This window comes from Sapajus apella, unplaced genomic scaffold (genome assembly GCF_009761245.1).
Source record: "Sapajus apella isolate SASKATOON/1434 unplaced genomic scaffold, GSC_monkey_1.0 scaffold176, whole genome shotgun sequence".
In the NCBI taxonomy this organism is placed as follows: domain Eukaryota; kingdom Metazoa; phylum Chordata; class Mammalia; order Primates; family Cebidae; genus Sapajus; species Sapajus apella.
The window spans coordinates 149,357-166,645 of NW_022437116.1; the positions used below are offsets into that span (position 1 = coordinate 149,357).

The 17,289-nt window shown below is 41.0% G+C and overlaps 1 protein-coding gene across 2 annotated transcripts in view; it reads right to left on the bottom strand.

Annotated features, from left to right (window-relative positions):
* The window catches only part of TENM1 (teneurin transmembrane protein 1), a 355,328-nt gene that overhangs the window by 40,502 nt on the left and 297,537 nt on the right, over positions 1-17,289 (bottom strand). For both annotated transcript variants that reach the window (XM_032268248.1, XM_032268247.1), the window contains 2 exons: positions 4,287-4,653; positions 2,020-2,530 (listed from right to left, as the gene is read on the bottom strand). In XM_032268248.1, the coding sequence (XP_032124139.1) occupies positions 2,020-2,530; positions 4,287-4,653 (878 nt within the window). The remainder of the gene's footprint in view (positions 1-2,019; positions 2,531-4,286; positions 4,654-17,289) is intronic.

Genomic DNA, 17,289 nt, shown 5'->3' on the forward strand with positions numbered 1-17,289 from the left:
ACATTTATACTTGCTCTTCCCTTTGCCTGGAATACTCATACCCTCCATGCCCTGGATATACATATGGCTTACTTTCATCTCCTACAGATCTTTATGCAAAAGTCACCTTCTTGGTGGAGCTTTTCCTGTCGACCCAATCTGCAATAAAAACCTCTTCTGCCCCACCCATTTGATCTCCCTTACCCTACTAGATTTTTCTCCATAGAACTTATCATCATTTGAAGTTCTATACATCTTATTTCTCTTCCTCCAGTACAATATAAGTTCCATAAAAGTAGGGATTTTTATCTGTTTTGTTCATAGCTATATCCCCAGCACCTACAACATTGTATGGTACACAGTAGGTGCTCAGCAAATATTTGTTGAACAAATACATGAATGGTTGAACGGTTCTTTTGAAAACTAGTTAATACTTCAGCCATTTCTTGCTGGGGGACTGAATTCTACCATTAGCTTTCAAAATAACTGTTTGCCTAATTTCAGCTGCAGTGTGATCTGGCTTGCGTTCTTAAAAAAGACATTAAAGCTTCTCATTAGAAACTTTATCTTTTCTAAGGGTAGTATATTTAAAAACACAGGCTCTTGAGTCAGACTATTGGTGGTTGAATCCTGGATATCTATGTGAATCAGGGCAGGTGAACTATTTTGTCCCTCAGTTTTTCTCATTTATAAACTGGGCATACTTAGGGTCACCTATCCTATGCAGTTATTATGGCGATCAAATAAACTCACATATGTAAATTACCTAGCCCAGTACCTGGCACTTAGTAAATCTTTAGCTAACCATAGCTTTTATTACTCTTATTAAGATGTAAGAGGATTTCTTTCAAAAAATAGAGGAAGACTTGTAATAGAAACAACTGAATACATTTTTGTAAGTGAAACTAAAATAGCTGTCTGCTCTTTTGTATAGATGGCATTTCTTTGGAAAATGATCCAAAACTTGAAGGCCAATTGTTTTGTCCCTTTCTTCAAGAGGCTTTCATGAGACTGGACATATTTTGTATATCCTCCCAAAAAGTCACACTTGGAACCCCTCATGCTATAACATCTCCACTTCTCACATTCTTCAACTTCGATGCCATTCCAGACTCTGAATTCAGATTCCACGGATTATCTCACTCAGTATACTGGTTAAAATCTCAGCAAGTCCTTTTGTGGGGAAAATGCTTCCTGAGTGCCAGCACACCAGCTTTCTAAATGGGCTGACTTGCAAACAAGGTCATCCATGCTTTAAAAGGCAAGCACAATGGTCTCTATTTCTGTGTTATGGCACCTCCTAGTAGCTTGCTGTCAGACACACTTTGTGTTAGTTCCCAATTAAACAAAGTTATCACAGTTCCAGTCTGTAAATGCCAAAATGTGCTGGATTATTTGACTTCTGCAGGGACCCGAGGAAGCCCAATCCCTTACAGAGCATTTAGCTCTTCATTTTACTGAAGCAGCCAGTGGAATGGAGACTCTCCTATTCAGCATTTGCCCTATATAATTCTCCTCTTGCTTTCCAGGTTCCACTTCTTATATTTGAATTTCTCTCTTGCCTCTCACAGCAACTTACACTGAGTTGGGCTGGGCTGGGCTGGGCACATATTCATTTTTTCATTCATTAAACCCCACAGGGCTCAATAAATACTTGTTAAGTCACACAGCTTCTTTGCTGCTTTAGAACTATACTCTAGTTTTGTTATTTAAATGAAATTTTACCTTGTCTTCCCAGAGAGGCTGTAAATTTCTTGAGTACTTGTACTTCTACCTCATTCCTGTCTCCTGCAGTGCCACGCTTGAGTCTCCCTTCATGCAGTCCATGTTTTTATTATTAAGCTCTGCAAACTGCTCTGGAAAAATGGGTCTGAACTCTAAGAATTGGGTAAAATTTTCTCCTTGACTTTTTAATTTTTTTATGGTGGTTGTTAGGAGAATATAGCATGTAACACCCAGCAATTACTAAGCCATTTTCCCAGTGTAATACAATTTCACGTAAAAACCTAACAAAGCCCATGTCGAGAATTAGAAACTTACTCATAAACAGTTGTCCATCCATTTTCATTACTTTTGGTAGCCAGAAGTCCTGTGTTTCCTGGGTAGGTCATCAAGGCCAGATTATAGCCTTGTGCTGACACTCTTTTCAGGACTCCATTGCTGCTTATGGTCAGCCAGTATACTTGTCCGCCAGGCACCACAAGCCACAGGGGCATTCCGCCTGCATCACGGCGAATGTGCACTGAATTGCCGTTGCTGCTGGTAATTGCACCCAAGTCGCCTTCAGCATTGTAGGTGAAGTTATAAACATAGTCCCTTGTTATCAAGTTTAGGGTGTGCAGGTGGGTGCCATTGACAGTGAACTGGTACAGTTCCTGATCAGCAGGTGAAGCAATCTCATAAAGGTTCATGTCATTTAGGTGGGCTTGATTCCTGCTGATGGTACGAATTCGAACATTTCCGAGGTCTGCCACATAGAGGGTACCATCAGGCGACACTGCTAAGGAGGAAGGGGCTTTCATCTTTGCATCTTTGGCATAGCCACCATCACCTGTGGGAGAAAGACTCTGATTTTAATAATTGGCATCATAAGCATTTATATGAACATATCACAGACAAAAGTTCTGAGCATCAAGAATCATTTTAAAGGAAACAATCCACGAACCAACATTCTCTGCATGCCCTCGTTGAAAAATATGAAGCCTATTATTCAAAGGATTGTAATTCTTGAGTCAGTACCACTGCAGATGAACAGTAAGATGTAATTATCTCAGTTACACCAATTTTGTGAAATCCTCAATCCTGCTGTTCAGAATCTATTGTATTGTTAGATACAAGAAACGCAAATAATGATAGCCAGACAAAATTTGGCTGGAAATCTGTGAGATTCATGCCTGTCAATGCTTTCAGGATCTGTTTCAGGACTTTTCAGTCCTACCATGCCTAGGTGCCCTTTCTTCTATTAATTTCCATTGTCACACTGTCAAAGTACACTAAGTCTGTAAGTGCAACAATGATTCAGAACATCAAATTTGATATCTGGAATAAACATTAGATTTGCTTTGACTGAAAGATACAAATTAGCAAAATATCTATAAAACTAATTGTGTAAGAAAACATTGGAAACATTGATCAAAAGTCATATCGAGCAGATTGCTCAGTCCTGCCTCTCCTGGCCTAAGGAAAGGCAAAGGTTAAGAGAACCATTCTGGCCTGGATGAGCAGTTTAATAGCACTGCATGTAGTATGGAGGGATTTCCACATCCCAGCAATAATTGTGTCTGTTGACATTAAGAGAACTGTTTGCTATCTGAGATATCCACTTCACGTTTTGGGGAAAGGGCTTTTTTTTTTTTTTTTTTCCCAATTTAAATTATAAGCAAACTTCACTACGGGTTGTAGAGAAAGCCTTAGATTTTTAAAAAGCAATGTATCTAGCAGACCAATGTCCTCAGAACTCTCCATCGTCAGATTTAATTTTGTCCATCTATCCCAAAGCTAGTCTGTTCTTAGTCCCTTTGAGTCTCAAATAGGACATATTTTTTTTTTTTTTTTTTTTGAGTCAGAGTTTCACTCTAGTTACCCAGGCTGGAGTACAAATAGTGCAATCTCGGCTCACCACAACCTCCGCCTCCTGGATTCAAGCAATTCTCCTGCCTCAGCCTCCCGAGTAGCTAGGACTACAGGCACACGCCACCATGCCAGCTAATTTTTGTATTTTTAGTAGAGACGGGGTTTCACCATGTTGACCAGAATGGTCTTGATCTCTTGACCTCGTGATCCACCCGCCTCGGCCTCCCAAAGTGCTGGGATTATAGGCGTGAGCCACCATGTCCTGCCGTAGCACATGTTTTCAATCTGAAAACCAACCACTTATGGAGAAGTATTTTTTTCCTCAGCTAAACCAGTAAATGTGGGTTTTACCTAGTTTTCCTTTCTCTAAAGTACACATATTTAATAATATGATCTTTCACTTCTATAGTGGTCTTAACTTTTTAAGAGTATAAACATTTTTATTATACCAGTTTATCCTCAGAATCGCAAGGTGATATAACTGAGACAAGTGCCATCTTTGTTAAACAAATGAAGCAAATGAGTCATGAAGAGATCTTCCAGCTTTCCTAGGGTCACTGAGTGAGTCAGTTATGAGAACAACTAGGCGATCCGACTCCTAATCTACTGCTTTCTCCACTAGCTCATACCAATGTTTGCAAGTAACACTTTCCTTTTCCTTTTGACTTCACTGGGGCACGTTTCCCTTTTCAAAACAGACAGGAGGAGCTGGTGAATTGCTAAAAAGGTCATACCTGAAAAACAGTCACAGTTTGGATCAATTTTGCAGTCACAGTCAGTGGGGGCACCAGCGAGGATGGAGATCTCCCCATTGGTGGTTACTTGCTGAATGCGGTTTACTTTCCTCTCGTCTGTTTCAGCTATGAAGAGCAGCCCGCTGTGGGAGACAGTGATGGCCCTCGCTGACTCTAGAGTGGAGTGAATTGCTACCTTGCTGACCAGGAAATGATCGATGCCTGGCACCTGGCAGTGAATGGGGCGCCCTGCAATGATCCGCACGCGCCTGTTCTCAGAAATTTGCAGTACAATGTTGTTATCCAAGACATACAATGAATTGTCCATAGGATTGACTGCAAGGTCTGTTGGCCACTCTAATCGCACCTGTGAAAAAAACAGAACACATACCATTAGATTTCCATATCTTTCCAGGGGTAGTTTTACCTTGAAAAAAGAAAAAAAAATGGCGTATGGTTTCCTCCTGTCTCATGAATTTTAGCAACATTGGTGATGTCTGGGAAAGTGGAGAGGGAGGGATGATTAATCACATGTTCTGATAAACATACTTAACGTTTATGCCATTTACAACATAATGTAATTTTTTCCAATAATTTCAGACGGATCATCTAGAGCAGAGGTTTTCAGAGTGTGTTCTCTGGACCAGCAGCAAGAGTAGTATCTGGGGACTTGTGAGAAATGCAAATTCACAGGTCCCACCCTAGACCTACTGAATCAGAAACCCTGGGGGTGGGGACCCAAACATCTGTGTTTTGCCAAGGCTTCCAGGTGATTCCGAGGATCATTGCTGGAGGAATTTTGGTAGCTATGATACTCAAATCTCTCTCACTGTCCCATAGATGTATAGGAGAGCAAAGTCATACAGGCTTCTGGATGACAGAATGCCAGAGAAATCAGATTTTACTCAATGAGCAACCTTTTGCAACAGGACCTACCTTTAGCATAGACCTAGCATCCACCTTGTGGCACAGTTCATCAGCTGATGATTTAGAATCCTAGGATGTAGCGCACTGCTTACTTAGCTTGACCTAGTTCACTCCACAGGTTCCCCTTTTCAGTAAAGAAACAGGTTGTGTTTTTCTTTCACCGAGTGTTTGCCAAGTACCTTTCTCTGGGTTAAGCCTTGTGCTAAGCTTTGGGGGCTCAAAAATGACTATGACACAGCCTCTGTCCTCAAATGATTTGTGGAGTAGAGTTCTCAGAGGAACCATTAGGCAGTTACTCTCCATGTTATAAAAAGACGGCAACAGAGATGGTAAGCGACCACTTCGCCTGCACTGGGAGTCAGGAGGCAGGATATTTCCAAAGAAGTGGTACCTAACTAAGGTCTGAAATGAACAGTAGCAGAAGCATGGGGTAAAAGTTGAGGGGGGAGGGGTATCAGAGTTGAGGAAAATCTGGTGATGGGAAAAGCATGGGTGAAGGTCCAGAGGTTAAAGACAGCATGGCCCATCCAGATTACAACAAATAATTCAGTAAGACTTATAATAGGCTAGGTGAGAGAGAGAGAGCTGAGTGATGAGGCCAGGTGTTATGGACTCAACTGTGTCCTCCCCAACTTCATATGTTGAAGCCCCAACCCCCAGTGTGACTGTATTTGTAGATAGGGCCTTCAAAGAGGTAGTTTAGATTAAATGAGATCATAGGGTGGGGATCTAATCCAATAGGACTGGTGTCTCTCCAATAATAAGAAGAGATACTAGGAATGCTCACGCACAGAGGGATGGCTATATGAAGACACAGCTAGAAAGCAGACTATTGCAAGCCAAGGAGAGATACCTCAGAAGAAACTAAACCCACCAATATCTTGATCTTAGCTGTCTAGCCACCAGAAGTATGAGAAAATACATTTCTGTTGTTTAAGCCATTCAGTCTGTATCATTTTGTATGGCTGCCCTAGCAGACTAATACATCAAGTGCTATGATTTGAATGTGTCACCCAAATTTCACGTGTTGGAAACGTAATCCTCAAATTCATATGTTGATGGCATTTGGAGGTGGGGCCATATCCACCACCTCAAACATTTATCATTTCTTTGTGTTAAGAACATTTAAAATCCACTTTTGAAGCTATCTGAAAATATATAACAAATTGTCGTTTATTATAGTCACTCTATAACTAGAACTTAGTCTTCCTATTTAGTGGTATTTTTGTATACGTTAAGCAACATCTGGCTATCCCTACCCACTTTCCCAACCTCCAGTAACCACTATTATACTTTCTACTTTTATGAGATCCACCTTTTTAGCTTCCATATATGAGTGAGAACATGTAATCTTTATCTTTCTGTGCCTGGCTTTTTTCATTTAACATAGTGTTTGATATGGTTTGAATCTGTGTTCCTGCTGAAATCTCATGTTCAGTTGTAATCTCCAGGGTTGGGAGTGGGTCCTGGTGGAAAGTGACTGGATCACGGGAGTGAAGTCCTTATGAATGATTTAGTGCCATTTCCCCTTGGTACTGTACAGTGAGTGAATTCTTATGAGATTGCATTGTTTAAAAGTGTATAGCACCTTCCCCTTCTCTCTCTCTTTCTCCTGCTCTGGTCATGTGAGGTGCCAGCTCTCCTTTGCCTTGGCCATGATAGTGAGTTTCCTGAGGCCTCCCTAGAAGCTGAGCAGATGCCAGCACCATGCTTCCTGTATAGCCTGCAAAACCATGAGCCAATTAAACTTCTTTTCTTTATAAATTACCCAGTCTTAGGTATTTCTTTATAGCAGTGTAAGAATGGATTAGTACAGTGTCTTCGAAGCTCATTTATGTTGTCACAAATGACAGAATTTTGTTCTTTTTTGTTGCTAAACAGTATACCACAGTGTATATGTACCACATTTTCTTTATCCGTTCATCTGTTGATAGACACTTAGGTTGAGCTCATGTCTTAGCTGTTGTAAATAGTGCAGCTATCTTTTTGACATACTGATTTTCCTTACTTTTCTGGATCATATAATAGTTCTATTTTTAATTTTTTGAGGAAACTCCATGCTGTTTTCCATAATGGCTGTACCCTAATTTACATTTTCCTTTCTCTTCAACTCACCAGCATTTTTTTTTTTTTTTTTGGTCATTTTGATAATAGCCATTCTAACTGGGGTGAGATGATATCTCATTGTGGTTTTGATTTGCATTTCTCTGTTTGAAAGATAATTAGGATTAGATAAGGTCATAAGGGTGGGGTCCCCATGATGGGACTGGTGGCTTTATAAGAAGAGGAAGACAGACTTGAGCTGCCATGTTTTTGTCCTCTTGCCATGTGATGCCATTCTACCATGTTATGATGCAGCAAAAAGGCCCTCGCCGGATGCCAGTGCCATGCTCTTGAGCTTCCCAGCCTTCAGAACCAAGAGCTCAATAGATGTTTTTCTTCATAAATTACCCAGTCTGTGATATTCTATTGTAGCAACAAAAAACAAACTAAGACATTGGGTAATGGAGGGAAGCACATGTCCAGTTTTGTTGTGATGGCTGTGGGAAGCCATTGAAGGGCTTTAAGTAGGGGTGTGATATAGTTATATTTGGGTTCTAAACAGATCATCCTGGCTATCCAGACTATATTAGAGGAGGAGGTGAGACAGGAGGCTGGCAGGCAATTGGGGGCTCCTGCACGGGCTCAGGTTAGGGATTATGGTGCCTGAACTGGGATGACAACAATGGGCATGGAGAAAAGCAGATGGATTTGAGACATGTGAAAGGGTTGGAAGCAAAAGGACTGTGTGTGTGTGTGTGTGTGTGTGTGTGTGTGTGTGTCTGGTGTGCTTTGTGCCAAGTGATGTGCTAGGCACTGGAGACATGAAGGTGAGCCAAACATACATAGCTTCACCTTAGTTCCTTTCTAGAAACAGGAGTTGATTCAACACCTGTCCTGACATCTCCTTGATAGTAACTATTTATCCCTGGGCACTTCTCAGAGAACTGTGTTCCACACCATTCCCCACCCCACCACTCACTTGTTCTCTATTTCTTTTCTTTTACGCTAGAAAAAGGCAGAAAAAAAGTCCCATTCATGGCCAAAATAGTAACAGCAGTGTAGCCACTCTTCTTTTGTGCTTTGAGCGAGAGCCCAAAGCCCAAGGCTTTGTTTTTCTTGTGGAATCTAAAAGTCTGAAAACAAGATATGAGCTATCATTGCATTCTGAGACCCACTACTTCCCCAGCTCAAAGAGGCTTACAAGCAATCAGTAATGAAGTGGATAAAGGTCGATCTAAGATAAGGCTCTTCTTCTAATTGTGTCTCATTAGGGAGGGCAACTGGTGATGTTGTGAAGAGGACAAAGGTTGTCTTTGATTGCCTCTACTGCACCGTGGGCTCTTTGCCCATGTCTCTGAGTGTCTCTCCCAGACATCCAGCAGCCTCATTCTGTTTCCATGTTTCTGTGTGCCCTCCACCTTTATCCACATCGGTTGGCCTTCTCTGGTCAGTACCAGATGCCTCTGCACAGCTAGGAATTTGAGTGCTAATGGGGTATAAAGCTGAGCTTGTGTTACGCATGTTCTACAAAGCCTTTCGGACTGAGGCCATTGGATAAACATTAAACACCAGCCTTAACAGCTCCCAGAGCAGTTTGTGGTGATGTGTTCCTCGGCACGTCTGTCTGAGGCCTTTGCATGTCAGTGCCCTGCCACTGAGAGGGACAGTGAACGCCTGCTGCTTTGGAGGGAGCTGACTCCTCCACTGTGCGCCCCTGCCTTGGACCTCTATGCACTATCATGCTTGTCCAGAAGCTGTCTGTGTGCACTGGTCCTATGGAGCACAGTCCCCCAGGAAATTAGCTGGGGCTGGCTGAGGAAGAGGAAATGAATTCATTTCCGTACAACACTCCTATTTTGATTGAGTCTCAAGTCAGTGACCCAGAAAAAACAAACCTGGCAGAAATGACGTTCTAATTATCCCCACTCTGGGAGCCGAGGCCAGGGCAGAGGCTGGGGACAGCACACACCTGGCAGAAGCCAGAGAAGGAGCATGTTTCAGATTCTGTTTTTAGCTATCATGGCTGCCTCTGAGATAAAGGCTGGTAGTTGGAAAAGAAGCTGTTAAATTCTCCAACTCGCCCAACGAGATTTAAACCAATATGATTGGTGTCGTGTTTATTATATTTAATTTTGCCTTAAAAATACACCAGCTATTTTGTCTGTTTGTTTTCTTTTCCATGAAATAAGTCACCCTCTGGCAGCTTCCTGTGACTAAAGTGCCCTTTGTGCTTCTGAGCCATTTTCTATACCAACTACACAGATTCCCTTTAATTCCCATTTGATTTGGCTGGGCAGCTTGTCTATAAAATCTCCCAAGATGAAAGATGTGTGGCTACTTAGCAGTTGAGGGTTTGCCTTTTCAGAAGCTGGACCTCTTCACCTCTCTTAGCTTGTCAGTTCCTTTTATGTCCTTCTCATGTTAAATACTCCTACTGCCAGGTAATTTTTCAAGGAACTGCTGCCTTACGCTCACACAACAGAAACACTGTATTTACTACCAAGACATTTCCATAACATACAGCTTAATATAAGGAATGGAGTCTTTGAGCTGATTCTGACAGTTAGAATTAGGATCAACTAGTTGCAAAGAGACCCTAGAATTATATGATACTGAGGTGGGGCTAAGGTTGGCCCCCAATTGCTGCCAACATTTGTCCAAATGATTTCTTGGGGTGAATCAACACTTCTTTTGCGGGGTGGGGGCAGAGATTGAAGAGCAGCAGCAATGCTCTATAAGCTCTGCCTAGTGACTGGCCTGCAGGCAAACCATTCGCCCTAATTTGTGGTGGTTGCCCCACCTTGTAAAAATCCATTAATTTGTTTGAAATGTCAAAATGTATTTAAGCTAAACTGGCATTAAAGGTCACTTGTGGAGCCACCCGCTGGTGGAATGTGCCCATCTCCTAACAACCTTCCCTGAGAAACAACTCTGAGCAGAAAGGAGCTCTTGGTCAGGATGTCAACCTTTGACAGCGTTATGTCTTCCTCTGCGAATTGAAAACTTGCCTTGAAGGGAGTTGACTCTCAGGTCAACCAGTCTTATGGTTGGTTTAGAGATCCAGCTAATTTTGACTTAAGTAGCCATTTATAAAGCAGCAGAATCCTATAGGGAGAAATCCATGTTTAAAAGCAATATCTAAATATAAGCCCTTAGTTAGACTAAACTAGAAAATGTCTAAATTACATATGTCTAATCACATACTGTAGGCTCAGTCCACCATTTGTGTACTTGGGCTCCTCTAACAGTTTAAGTCCTGGTTCTCACCCTTATTAGTGTGTAAACCTGGGCAAATTACATATCTTCTATGAGTCTCCGGTTTCCTCATCTGTAACAAAACAAGGAGGCTAATGATAGCATATCTACTTGTAAAGTTATTGTGTGGATTAAATGAGATAATGGCATAAGTTGCTCAGCCCAGTGCCTGGCACACATTAAGGGATAGCAAGTGGTATTAAAAGTAATAACAGTTTTATAGTCATAGACCTTTAGAACTGGGGGGAACCTGGCCCAGTTACCATTTGATGTAGCTCCTTTTCAACAGTGTTTTCCAGACTTCAGTTGTCCCTGTACCACCTTTATGAATTTTGCCTTACCCCTACATCACCTGCACTATTATTGACTTAGTATTTTTTCTTTAAATTAACCTACTTTTAAATTGTGAATAGGTGCTGCCCCTTTCCTTTGAACTATTATGTAATCAATAACACATGAAATTACAGGCCCAGTCATCTGAGCCATTAATAGAAGTGACTACTCTTTACTTGGGTGTCAGGTACTTCATATGGTTTATTACTAGGTATACTTATAAAAATTACTTGAGAAAAAACTATTAACATCCCCACTTGCAGATACGTGCTCTTAGCCCCTATGCCATCTGATTCGTCATTCAGAAGAGTGGACAGGTGTCTTCATTCTTGTCTCACCAAATCTGGCCTCCCCTTACCCCCTTTTGAATCAACCTAAAGGTTGTTCTCTTTGGCTGTGAAGGTCAAGACTTGTTACGAGTTGAGTGATTTATCTTTTTCTTTGTCATCTGTTATCTTTCAGTTCAATGCTTTCTGAGTTTCTACCACATGCCAGGGACTGTGGCATGGTCACGTTGGGGTCACCACCTGAGATGTTGATCACCACCGTCAGGGTCACCATATGTGGCATCGATCACGTTGAGGTCACCTCCTGAGACACTGATCATCTGTGGAGGTCTGTCCTGCAGACCCTGACTTAGTGACGGATGAATGAAATACACTCTCACACACCAGAGTACAGTACAAGAGTCGGGCTAGGGGCTTGGTTAGCTGCAATTGCCCTCTGAAAGCAGCTGACAACCCCCTAGATCGACTCTTATATTTTACTCTGGTGTATGAGAGTGTATTTCATTCATCTATCGCTAAGTCAGGGTCTGCAGGACAGACCTCCGCAGGAGGTGATCAATGTCTCAGGGCACTATGTTATAAAAGTCAATAAATAGATTTTTGATCTTGATTAGTCCAAGGCAGATACAGAAATTAATATAATGTGGTTAAGTGTCATGAGTGCCATGATAGCTGTATGCCCAGAATGATATGGAAACACAGAGGAGGGAGTTTGGGGCAAGATTCCTAGAAGAGAAACGTAAACTTAATTTTGAAGGATGAAGCAAAGGTATTGAGAAAAAGCAAGGTAGGAAGGGTGATCTTGGCAGAGGGAAAAGGATGAATAAAGCACAGAAGCATGAGATCATATGAGAGTGAAAAATCTAACTGCTGTCTGGGATTTCTTAGGCATAAAATAAGGTAGGTGGTAGTGGTTAGCTCTAAATGATTGCTAGGACTAGGTCCAGGTTTCCTCACTGGCGCACTATTGTCAGGTGGTTTCAGTCCTGTGCGTTATAGGATGTTTAGCAGCATCCCTGACCTTTACACAATAGGTGCCAGTAGCACCTTACCCCCAGTGGTGGCAACTGGAAATATCTCCAGACATTGCAAAATATCTCTTGAGGGGCAAAAATGTCTCTTGCTGAGAATCACTGGATTAAGTCATGAAGAGGGGTGTATACTGAGAGCTTTAGACTTAAACTATAGTATTGAGGAGTCTCCACTTTAAAGTGGAGAGCAGACATGGTCAGATTAGTATTTTAGAAAGATTGCTTAGGCTGCATTTTGGGGGACAGGCTGGAGGGAGACCAGACTAGATGCAGGAGAACCAATTTGGAGGCCAGCCATTCACTGGTACATTCATCCATTAATATATCCTTTTATCCAACTATCTGACAGATATCTGAGTCCTGATCCAGATAGACACAGTCCCTGCCTTCGTGGAACTTGGAGTCTGGAACACTCCTTCTCATACTTTTTTGATTTACTGATCCATTTGAGAATCTGATGAAAGCTATGTACTCCCTCCCTAGAAAAAGGCTCCAGTGTACTAGAAGGAAGTAGTTAGGAGCTTAGGCTCTGGAGTTAAGACTTCCGGGGTCAAAAATTCCATCTGTGTCATTTGCTATCTCTATGACGTTGGCACAAATCAGTTAACCTATCTGAGCTTCTGTTACCTCATTTACAAATTGAATACAGTAACACTACCTTTTCAAAAATTGTTATTGGAATAAGCTGGGAAAAAATACATAAACCATCTAGCACAGTGCCTGGTACATTAAAAGAGCTTTGTAGAGACTAGCTAGTTTTTAAAATTACGGAACATGTGTGTATTTGTGCTGGTCCCTGTCTATTGTTCACTTCCTTGGCTAGTTCACAAACTCTTAAGTTTTATCATACAGTTATGGTTTCAAGGCTTCTCCTGATTCTATATCACCAGCCATTTCCTCCTTGTTTATCTATTCCATTCCTTGAGAGTCTTTCTAAGCTATATGTCCTCCAAGAAATATTTCGCTGATATTGAGATATATTATCTCATATATATCGGTCAGCCAATTTCATGGCTAATATTTTAGTTTATTACCTGGACTCCCCACTGTTAATTGTAACAGTACTCTTGGTACAATTCCAACTACAGAAAATGCTACCTTCACTGATTTCCTTTCTTCTGTCAATAAATGTCTATTTATTTCATGTTACATACCATACTAGGCACTAAGGAGCCAACTTCATTCAGGACAGACTGGATTCCTCCCCTCAAAATGTTTATCGTCTTTTGCTGACTTCATTTACTTCACCTTCCAGTATGTATAAGAGGTTGTTAGTGACATAGAGCAGTAGACTATTTCTGTTCCAGTTTATTCATTTTAAGAAATGAACATTTATGGAAGAGCCTCAAAAACATATCATGACTGTTACTATATTTTACAATTGTCACCAAGTGCTAATAATTTCTTTTCCTTAAGTTCAAGTGTGCTGAACAAACCAGTGGTTTCCCAAAAGATCCTGCCTCCCTGTTTTAAACATGACACTTTTAATCTCCCTCTTTTACTACATTTGGAGCATTGCGGCTCATTTAAGAAATGACTCTGTTTGATTTTGATGTGTGAGTCCTCTTCAGTAGGAATTTCCAGGAAGTGTATGATTATCTCTTCTGTAGTATGCCAGCCCTGGGGAAGAAGCCGTGACGGGACTGAGTGCTCTCTGCCAGGTGTTCTGCCAGCTCCATGTTAGATTTTTCCGTACTTCTAAAAGCTGACAACTCCAGATTGTTAGCATCACTTTTTGTCAGTTTTCAAATGGCCTTCTCATTTCGTGACACTGATACTGTCTGAGCTTCTTCAAATTTATAAAAGAGGGAAAAAGCCATCTGGAGAAAGTTTGTTTTTTTGCACTTGGAAAGCACAATGACACCTTTGAGAGTGATGACCTTTAGTGATCTTGCTTTTAAAAACTGGAAATTATTAGAAGATGAAATATACCATGATTACATGGCCTTGTCAACAGGGCAAATTATTTCCCATTATCTTAAATTCACACTCTTGTGTCTCTCTGCACAATGGCTGGAGAGTTTGAAGAACCTCTCAACCTTTTGTCAAATGCATTGGCATGGTCTGTTTCCATGGCTTCCCAATTAGAATAACTGACACTTAAGTTGCATTATTCATCACAAATGAATAGCTAGGATCAATCTAATCAAGAGTAACCATTTGGCTGATCCTGAGAATTATTCTACTGTAGAGGATATAGATTACATTGCATCTACCCCAATGTTCGTAAAACATTTTGTAAGTGGGGAAAACAAAGCAAAGCAAAGCAAACCAAACAAAACTTCCAAAGTAGTCCTAGTATATTTCATCTTCTAATAATTTACACTTTTTGCAAGCAAGATCAATAAGGGCCATCACTCTTTTAGGTGTCATCATGTTTTCTAACTGTAGAAAACCAAGTTTTATCTAGATGGATTTTCTCTCCTTCTTATAAATTTGAAGAAGCTCAGACAATATCTGGGTCAAAACAAAATGTTAAATTTGTGGTTGCTAAAATTCCTGTAGCAGAAACTGCTGGTTCTACGCCTATTCTGTTATACATCCACTCTTTCCTCTGGATTATACTCCCAGTTTTTTTTGTTTCTTTGTCTGTTTGTTTGAGACAGAGTCTTGCTCTGTCACCCAGGCTGGCATGCAGTGGCACGATCTCAGCTCACTGTAACTTCTGCCTCCCAGGTTCAAGTGATTCTCCTGCCTCAGCCTCCCAAGTAGCTGAGACTACAGGTGTGCACCACCACTCCTGGCTATTTTTTTTTTTTTTTGATGGGGTTTCACCACATTGGCCACACTGGCCTTGAACTCCTGACCTCAGGTGATCCATCCACTTCAGCCTCCCAAAGTGCTGGGATTACAGGCATGAGCCACCATACCTGGCCAACTCCCAGTTTTTTAATCTGAGCACATTGCTGTTTAGAATAGAAGACATTCCAGCCTTATTTGCAATGATCTGTAGTCATGCAAAGTTCCAGGCAATAATATGTAAGAGGAAGTGTGGAAGCACCCACACTTACAAATAGATACTTTAAAAGACTGCTTAAGAAGAGCTGACCCAACTGGAAGGAAGCTCTTTTTGCCCTTTCTTCCATTCTGCAATGTGGATATACCAGTGAGAGTTCTAGCAGATGTCTTGGACCACGAGGTGGCCTTGAAAATGGAAGTTATGTGTTAGAGTGGCAAGGCAAAAATACAAAACCTGGAACCCAGATAACACTGTGGGGCTACCATCTCAGCCCTAAACCACACATCTAATCTGACTGCTTTCTTGCTTACATCACTGTTATGTTAGGGTTTTCTGTTATTCTTGGTTGAATCTAATCACAGTGAAGACAGGGCTCTGTTAGGCTTTGGTCTTGAATGGAGTTACTTACTACAATATTACAGTCAAACTGGTCTAACAGATTTCTAGTTTTACATCTCTGGATGAATCACCTATGATTGCAAAATTAAATTAAACCAAACTATTTTGGTTAAAAAAATTAAGGTCTGAAAGAGACTGACACTTGTAGCAAAATCCGCTAGGGTAGCCCTTTGAAAAATCTAGAGACAACAGATGCTGGAGAGGATGTGGAGAAATAGGAACACTTTTACACTGTTGGTGGGAGTGTAAATTAGTTCAACCATTGTGGAAGACAGTGTGGCGATTCCTCAAGGACCTAGAAATAGAAATTCCATTTGACCCAGCAATCCCATTACTGGGTATATATCCAAAGGATTACAAATCGTTCTACTATAAGGACATGTGCACACGAATGTTCATTGCAGCACTGTTTACAATAGCAAAACCTGGAACCAACCCAAATGCCCATCGAAGATAGACTGGATAGGGAAAATGTGGCACATATACACCATGGAGTATTATGTAGCCATCAAAAACGATGAGTTTGGGTCCTTTGTAGGGACATGGATGAACCTGGAAACCATCATTCTCAGCAAACTGACAGAAGAACAGAAGATCAAACACTGCATGTTCTCACTCATAGGCGGGTATTGAACAATGAGAACACATGGACACAGGGAGGGGAGCACTATACACTGGGGTCTATTGGGGGGAGGGACGGTGGGGCATGGGGAGTTGGGGAGAGATAGCAAGGGGAGAGATGCCAGATGTAGGTGATGGGGAGGAAGGCAGCAAATCACACTGCCACGTGTGTACCTATGCAACAATCTTGTATGTTTTTCACATGTACCCCAAAACCTAAAATGCAATAAAATAAATTTAAAAATATATAAGTAAATACAATTTCAAAAAAAAAAAAAAAAAGGATGACTAATTGCTTAAACCTAGTGATTAACCTCAAGCATTCTTGAATACCTAGGGCTCCATCTTTGGGTACTTCAGGCTGCTCTTCCAGCTCCATGACTCACTCATTTAGATCCAGTACTTCTCTCTAATCCTAAAATCCACTGTTTGTCTTCCTATGTTCTCTACCAGGCCTATGAGTTTGCAAGGGCAAAGACGAGAACTCTTTTATGTTTGTTTTCCCAGTATCTGGTATTAAGCTGGCAAACGTTTGTTGAATGAAAACATTACTGTTTCATTGACAGTAATGTTTTCAGTCCATGAAAGCCTTTAAAAAATTATAATATGCAAATAGGCTGTAAGAAAAACTATTTCTCATAAACATGTTTGTGTCAGTAAATCTGGGTTTCCAGAGACCCACTGAGGTTAGTGTAAATTGCTGTATTTCCTCAATTTTAAGAAATGCATTTCCCACTGCCTCCATATTTTAACTATTCTATGAAGTGAAAAAGATGTGTCTTATAGTCAATGTGTATGTTTGATGGAACATTTCTCCCCACTACCCAAAGATATCAAATTGATGCTCATCTTATGGCCCATGGTGTCTGAGAATTTAGGAAATATGGTATTTCCATTTTGGTCTGGGGAGTTGGGGAATCCCCAAGGCTCTTTCAGAAAGTCTATGAGGTCAAAACTATTTTTCTAATAATATTACATGTATTTTGTACTTTATCATGTGTATATAGTGGAGCTTTCCAGAGGCTACCTCAGGCTAGTGTATCTTCAGTTTAAAAAAATTAACACTTTTATTTTCTAATAAGGTAGATATTCATATGATAAAACCAACAAAAGAATAGCTCATTGGGGCCCCCAACAATTTTTATATA